The following is a 7,369-nucleotide window of genomic DNA, read 5'->3' on the forward strand; positions in this document are numbered from 1 at the left end:
CTCTTGCACATGACGTATGTGCACTGACTGAATGTGGGGGGGCAGACAACAGGTAGGAGGGTGAGCCCTGCCCCCCCCCCACCTCTATGCAACTGCCAGGTTGTTTGCACGGCGCAAACACGCTGAGGAAGGACCCATGCAGATGTTTCCTCCCGATGACCGGGGACCATTGTTCCCTCTAAGCTGAGTTAGTGTGAGCTGGCTCACAGTTTTTTAGCCTCCAGCTCACACACTTTTGCCTTAGCTCAGGAAGGATGGCTCCAAAGCAAACTAATTTATGCAGCAGCCAAGTTGCCCGCTCACAACTTTAATGCCAGTAGCTCACTAAGTAGGATTTTTGCTCACAAGACTCCACAGCTTAGAGGGAACATTGCCGGGGACGGTGCCTTCCAAATACTGCCAATCATAAGGATGAAGAATTTGCTATATCTGATTGGTTTTTGAAAATTCAGGAATACTGTATAATGGACAGGCTAGCAGATTCTGTCACCAGGAGATTCCGATAGGTATAACGCGAATTTTGTTAAAATCTGGTTTCCGGTTCTTGAATATTTTGCTTCACATAAGGAATTTGAACATATTCTGGAAGCCATCAACATTGTATATTAATACTGGTTCTAAATGCTACATGAGTTACACCCCTTTTTTTCCCTTTCTTCCCCCACTAAAAGTTGTATTACTATATTAATAACTGTTCTATGTTACAAATTCCATAACTGTTTTTTGCCATTTGTTACATCAACTGTTTTATGTTGTAAGACATGTATGTCTGCGATTGTTCTCTATTATAGGCTCCAAAGACGTCTGTACAAGGTGGATGTTAATACTTTTGCACTCTGCTTGTAGTTGACATCGGTCACGAATGTATTTGATTATTAAATACAATAAAGCTTATAAAATGGGGGTGGTGGTGGAAAGGATGAAAAATATGCTGGGACGCTTCGTTTAGGTGTGCAGGTGCCATGCGCAGGAGTCAGGCGGTGGGGCCGGTTCACTTCTGCTCGCTCTGAGGGTGGTGTTGCACCAAGATCACTAGGCACTCATTACAGATGAAATATAAATCCAAAGACACTTGTTCCCTCATTCATCCAGAAGATCTCCTGTTCCCCGATTTGGGCTACCACGGATAACGATAGAGACCTGTCGTATCCTGCTCTGGTGAGATCTTATTACACAGAAAACATACATGCTGAGAAACATAATTTTAAGTGTCAACTGTACCCTTTCCAGTGGCAGGGTTCCTGGTTCAGGTGGAGCCACACTTGGAAGAGATTCTCCTTAAGCACAGCTGCAGAGCAATGGCCCTTGATCTCTCTAAGCCTGGTGACCCACCTTCAGGCTCAAACCATGAGATCCCGCCTTGCATAACATTGTCTCTATTAATTAAAAAACTTACAAGCTACCTGCTCTACTGAACATGGCCCAAGGCTCTGATTCAGAGATGCACAAGTGGAAACGTAAATGGATGCAACACAGTTGTGCCTGTGAGATCTTGTGCCAACACTCAGCACTTTCACCCCAAAATATTACTGTGCTCAGAAATTACTTGCACAAAGTCCTGCACAAGGAGAAACACAAGTGAGGATATAATAACTTTGAATTAGCACAGGTGGCTACTCCATCTTTTCCTTGAGCTTCTGCTCGTGCAAGAGCTTCGGCATAACTGGAAATTTTGCTCTGGATGTACTCTGGATGTACTACATGTACTCTTTTCTCACCTCCCCTCTTTCTCCTCTTAGTCTCCCTCTTCTTAAACTATGGCCGCAAGCTAGAGATGTGAAGGCCCGGAAAAGAACCGGAAGAATTCGAGAAAAAAACCGCTTTTTCCCCGTTTCTCCCCCTGAAGCCTTTTTTGGGTTTTTTCCCCGAAAAGTTGGAAAAATTGAAAAAAAGAAAAGAAATTGATTATGGAACGTTTTATTTTAACATGTTGAATAGAAAATTTTAAGACAAGGTGTTCAAATATTTTCCAAATCATTTCTAAAAAATATGTATGGTATCAGATTGATTTTATTTCTGTGCACTGAGGACAAGCAAGTCCTAGGTTACAAACTGAACTCTCCAATGCAAGAACAAGATGCATTTCTTCCTCTAGGAGGTGCTGTTGTCACAAGAAAAGAAAAAGGTTTCAGTTCTGTTTCTGCACGTGGGTGGGCATTCTGGCACTCAGGCTTCACTAGGCCTCAAAGCGTTGGAAGAAAATACAGAGCAACAAAAAGGACCTGAAAGTATATACTTAATTTTAAAAGGTGAAGTGTTTTCATTTATCTGATTCCAGAAAACTGAATCATTTAGCTATATTAGTTTATCTTTATAACCTTTCTGTAAATAATAATTTAGTTACTACTAATCTGGTTCTTTACTCCCCCACCCACAATAATTATTGTTTGGATACACTATATTTTTAAAATGCTAGTTGTGATAATTTCGTGCCGAGTAAAATTGTCCATAGTCATACTTTATGCCCCTAAAGTAACAGAATGACTTTCAATCTGGAAAAGAAAAAAGAAGTGTTAATGTAGCATTTTTTCCTATTTTTCCGAAAATTTCCGTTTTTTTCCGAGCTTCAGAATTTCCGGAAATTTTACATCTCTACCACAAGCAATGATCCATTAATGGAAGATCTGACAAACGGGTTATTGCTACCTTTCTTCGTTATTTGTACAAATGCAGAGCTAATGAAAGGGAAAGCAATTCCTTCGTCTCGTAGATCACCTGTAGGGTTAAACAGGAAGCAGAACTTTTTATCAGTGTGACACAAGGGTGAGACATTACTTACAATTTGCTTCTCTGTGTATTTGTTAGAACTCAGCAGATTCACAGCTTCCATGTGGCCAAAATCAATATCATGCCCCAGAAGGAAGATGAAAAGCAGCTTGCAGACATATTTTTTCTTACTGTATCCATCTAGAGCTTTATCACCTTGGGAGCAATTAATGTCAAAATTAAAACAAAAAAACCCTCATAAACACGTCAATGTAATGTAAAGACCACAAAATGTTACATGCCTGTCGTATGAATACAAACATACACACACACTGATTCGGCTCAGGACACAATGCTGAGACATTCGGAACTTATTCAAATTCCTCATATTCCCTTTTTGCCTGCCTGATCACAGATTTGCATTTTATTTGCCACAGCCTGTATTCCCTTTTATCAGCCTCACTGAGACTAGCTTTCCACCGATTAAAGGAATCCTTCTTGCCTTTTACAGCTTCCATTACTTTGTTTGTTAATCATGCAGGCTTTTTTCTATACTTATTTGTGCCTTTCCTAACCTGCAGTGTATATTTTTTCTGAGGTTCTAGGATTGTAGTTTTAAATAGTCTCAAAGCTTCCCCAATGGTTTTGACCCTTTCTACTTTTCCTTTCAGTTTCCTCCTCACATGTCCCCTCATATCAGAGAAATTACCCCTTTTAAAGTTAAAAGTGGTTGTGTCAGTCTTTTTGGCCAATTCCCTATTTATACAAATGTTGAACTCAACAACATTATGATCACTGTTCCCAAGCGGTGCAATCGCTTTTACATCTGTGACCAGGTCTTGGGCGTTACTTAGGACCAAATGCAGGATCGCCTCTCCCCTGGTAGGTTCTGTGACCATCTGCTCCATCTTCAGAGTGGGACCGTAGACTGAGTTTCCCAACACAAAGACCAAGGCTCTGGATAAAGGCTTTGAGGTCAATAAAGGCAAAAACCATGACAGAATAAAAATTTGGGCTGCGGTCACACATAACAGAAGCCACACAAGTGAGACGGAAAACAGGCGGAGTTTCCGGGCGCGATCTCACCAGCACATCTGGGAAGCGTAGCACTCCCGTGGCTCAACCGAGGCTTCCAGCCGAAACTGCATGGCAAAAAACTAGTACCTTGGAGGTACTAGTTTCCGGAAACTGCGGGGCAAGGGCGGGCGTCTGATCCAACCCTTCCCCCCATCCTTCTGATATAATGTATAACCAGGAATCCCCACACTATCCTAAGAGCCCAGGAGGGAAAGGACAAGTCTCCTGGCTTCTCAGGGAATTAACAAGGAACGTCAGCTCTTCAGAGTGGGACCGTAGACTGAGTTTCCCAACACAAAGACCAAGGCTCTGGATAAAGGCTTTGAGGTCAATAAAGGCAAAAACCATGACAGAATAAAAATATAGTTATTTATTTAAAGTGCAAAAATACTGAAACAAGGCTAGACAGTGAAGGGGAAAAAACAGGGCTATTTTTGGGCAGGAGCGCACAGGAACGGAGTTCCGGCTGGCTCCCAAGTTGGCCACGCCCAGCGGGAACTCATTAGCATAATAGGCCACACCCAACAGCAGAAACTCACTACGATTGGCTACATTAAGGGTGTGTGGCCTAACATGCAAAGGAGTTCCTGCTACAAAAAAAGCCCTGGGTTATGACACAAACAAGGTAAGAATCAAAAGGTGGGTGTGGCTGGATGACCACACTTCTGGTAATATGGGGGTGTGGCCTAATAAGCTAATGAGCGGTGCTGCCAGGGGTGTGGCCTAATATGCTAATGAGTTTCTGCTGTTGGGTGTGACCTATTATGCTAATGAGTTCCTGCTGGGCTTTTTCTACAAAAAAAAACCCTGGGGGAAAAAACAACTAAACCTAAGCTTTTCCAGCATAGCTAAAACATAGAATCAAGGTTCCAGTTACCATTCTGGTTCATTACAGGCAGTTAGTTCCAGCAAGTCAAGATGGTCAAGGCTTAGCCCTCCAAGCAGCAATCAAGTGGGATGCCAAATCAGGAGCTGTAGGACCACCAACATTCCTGTGCCAAGTGGTCACCCAGCTCTGCACAAAGGTGGCATAGTGCAAAGACTAAGTAGATTTATGGAGAGGGTCTCTGATTGACCTTAGGCCTGGTAGACCAATCAGACACCAGAGAGATGATGTAACACTCTTTTGGTTGCTAGGCATATGACATCCAAGGATGGACTAGAGGGGGAGAGAAACGAAACCGTGCTGCAGGTAGGTCACGCCCATTCCCACACAGGCGCCCATAGCTTCAGTTGTTTGGAATGTGCTAATCGGAAGGACCAGGGGCAGGTGGTACTCCCTAGCACTGCAACTGCAAACAATCTGACTAGCAAAGTCACTGTGTTCTGACTGTCTCTATCTCTGGGATGATCTCTGTAGGCCTCTCTCCAGCCTGAACCAAATATTTTATTTCTCATAGCAAAGCAAGGAACCATTTTCTTTACACCAATACTCTTGAGCGAGAGCACATCCCATACCTAAATTCTAGTTTGCAAATACAACTGAAATTTATCAGAACACTTTTTTGGGGGGAAAGGATCTGAGTCTATTCAAGTCTATCATCCATGCACATTGTTCATTCAAATGCATCATTCCCAGAAAAGCACAGTGGACTAAACCATCCCAGTACAATCTTGCCTCATGGAATGAAAATAGAACATGCTAAGTTAGTACCAATACACAACACTGTGTTAGAGAATAAGCCTGATATTTGCTTTATGGACTGCTTATTGCTACACACAATAGACTGTGCACACACACATAGGCTCAAAAAGCTGTACACTTTAGGTCACCTGTGGTGATGCCACACATATGGTAGAGGGTGCCTGCACATACCTTACATGTAAATAAGGTTTCAGCTACACAGTTGTGAAGAAGCACAAACCTCTATTATTGTGAGCAATGAAACAACAACTCTAGGAAGAGACAGCCCCCAGGACAGAGCTGCTTTAGTCACATACTACCCATCACCTGCTTTGTTCCTGAGCTGGAATTTCCTGCCAGATGGACATTTGGTTATCAATGGAACTGGCCAGCTTCATCAGCACTACAATGGAGCATCCTGAAGCCTGTCCAGATGCCAATACTTCCGAGTAAGGTTTTAGGTTACAATAGTGGCCACCCCTCTTAGGTAACCTCCCCTTCCCACATGCAACCAATAGGATTTTTTTTGGGACGGACTAACAGGTAGGTGGGTCAAGAGGTTGGAACAGTTACCACCCATCTCTTGGACCCCCTATAAAAGGAGAGAACCAGTCACCTGACTCCTCCCTAGTTAGCATTCCCCCCAAGACAACCCCTGTCTGCTTTTACTCCCCTTGAGTCCCCCTTGCTATCCCCAACCCTTGCCTCTACTGCCCACGTGTTCCAGCTGGTTCTGGTAGCGTGGATCCCCTTTGTTTTCCATTTCTTCCCATCCCTTCTTCATTGGAACAACCAAGCTGCAGGACAGATAAGTATCGCCCGTCATCACCCCTACCTGCTAATGCAACTGTGCTTATTTCATACCGTAATTCCTAGGAACTTGATTTAATGTGTGAGTGCATCAGTATTGTTTGTATGAGATATAGTTTTAAGTAAAAGACATCTATTTTAACCACAACAGCCTCGAATCCTTTACTGGTAACCCTTGGTGGGATCAAGACCTTGGTATAAATTGGCAGGAACCCATTTATAACTTGCCAATTGCTGTAAATAAAGCAATTCGGCTAACAACTGGACCAGGCAAAAGTTAGTGTAACATGTCTTCTTGGTGAGGGACTAGTAGGGCTATACTAAGCGAGTATACCTCAATGGAATAAACTTCCACAAAAGCCCTTCGGATTGCACAAAAGCTGCTCACCAGAGCCACATGAGATGCTGCCACAGCACCTGACATTTCGGCAGACGAAAGTAAGTCTGAAACTGCATGTGAGAATCCACCTTAAGCACATGAGTTTGAAAGGACTAAGTACAAAAGCAAATTTGACCCACCATTTTATGTTTTGCCGGCCTAAATCGAGAAGAGTTGGATCCTGAGTAACACAGCTGTAAGTCATGCTAGGGGATAGGGATGCCAGGTCTGGGTTGGAAAATACCTGGAGACTTTGGGGGTGGAGCCGGGAGAGGGCGGGGTTTGGGGAGGGGAGGGGCCTAGGCATGGTACAATGCCATAGAGTCCACCCTCTGAAGCAGCCATATTCTCCAGGGGAGCTGATCTCTGTCAGCTGGAGATCAGATGTCAAAGCGGGAGATCCCCAGACCCCGCCTGGAAGCTGGCAACCCTACTAGAGGAAGGCAACTTTCCTACCTCGCCCCCTCTAGCTGTAAGCTCTCCCCACTTTGGGCGTTTCAAGGAAAGAGAGGGGGGGAGCGAATCCGCCGCCGGCGGCCCCGCCCACAGGAACTCCTTTGCATATTAGGCAACACACCCCTAATGTAGCCAATCCTCCAAGAGCTTGCAGTAGCCCCTGTAAGAAGAACTCTGTAAGCTCTTGGAGGATTGGCTACATTAGGGGTGTGTCGCCTAATATGCAGAGGAGTCCCTGCTACAAAAAGAGCCCTTATATTATAACAATATGCAGAGGAGTCCCTGCTACAAAAAGAGCCCTTATATTATAACAAACA

The 7,369-nt window shown here is 43.9% G+C and overlaps 1 protein-coding gene across 1 annotated transcript in view; it reads right to left on the reverse strand.

The window, feature by feature from the left end:
- The window catches only part of LOC107124875 (AP-2 complex subunit alpha-2-like), a gene marked incomplete at its 3' end in the record, with an annotated part of 30,370 nt that extends 24,200 nt beyond the window's left edge, over positions 1-6,170 (reverse strand). Inside the window, exons 1-2 of the mRNA XM_015428377.1 lie at positions 6,113-6,170; positions 2,780-2,922 (exon numbers count right to left, since the gene is read on the reverse strand). Of these exons, the coding sequence (XP_015283863.1) occupies positions 2,780-2,922; positions 6,113-6,170 (201 nt within the window). The remainder of the gene's footprint in view (positions 1-2,779; positions 2,923-6,112) is intronic.
- Positions 6,171-7,369: the final 1,199 nt, after the last annotated feature.

Source organism: Gekko japonicus, unplaced genomic scaffold (genome assembly GCF_001447785.1).
Source record: "Gekko japonicus isolate JY-2015 unplaced genomic scaffold, Gekko_japonicus_V1.1 scaffold5449, whole genome shotgun sequence".
Taxonomy (NCBI): Eukaryota; Metazoa; Chordata; class Lepidosauria; order Squamata; family Gekkonidae; genus Gekko; species Gekko japonicus.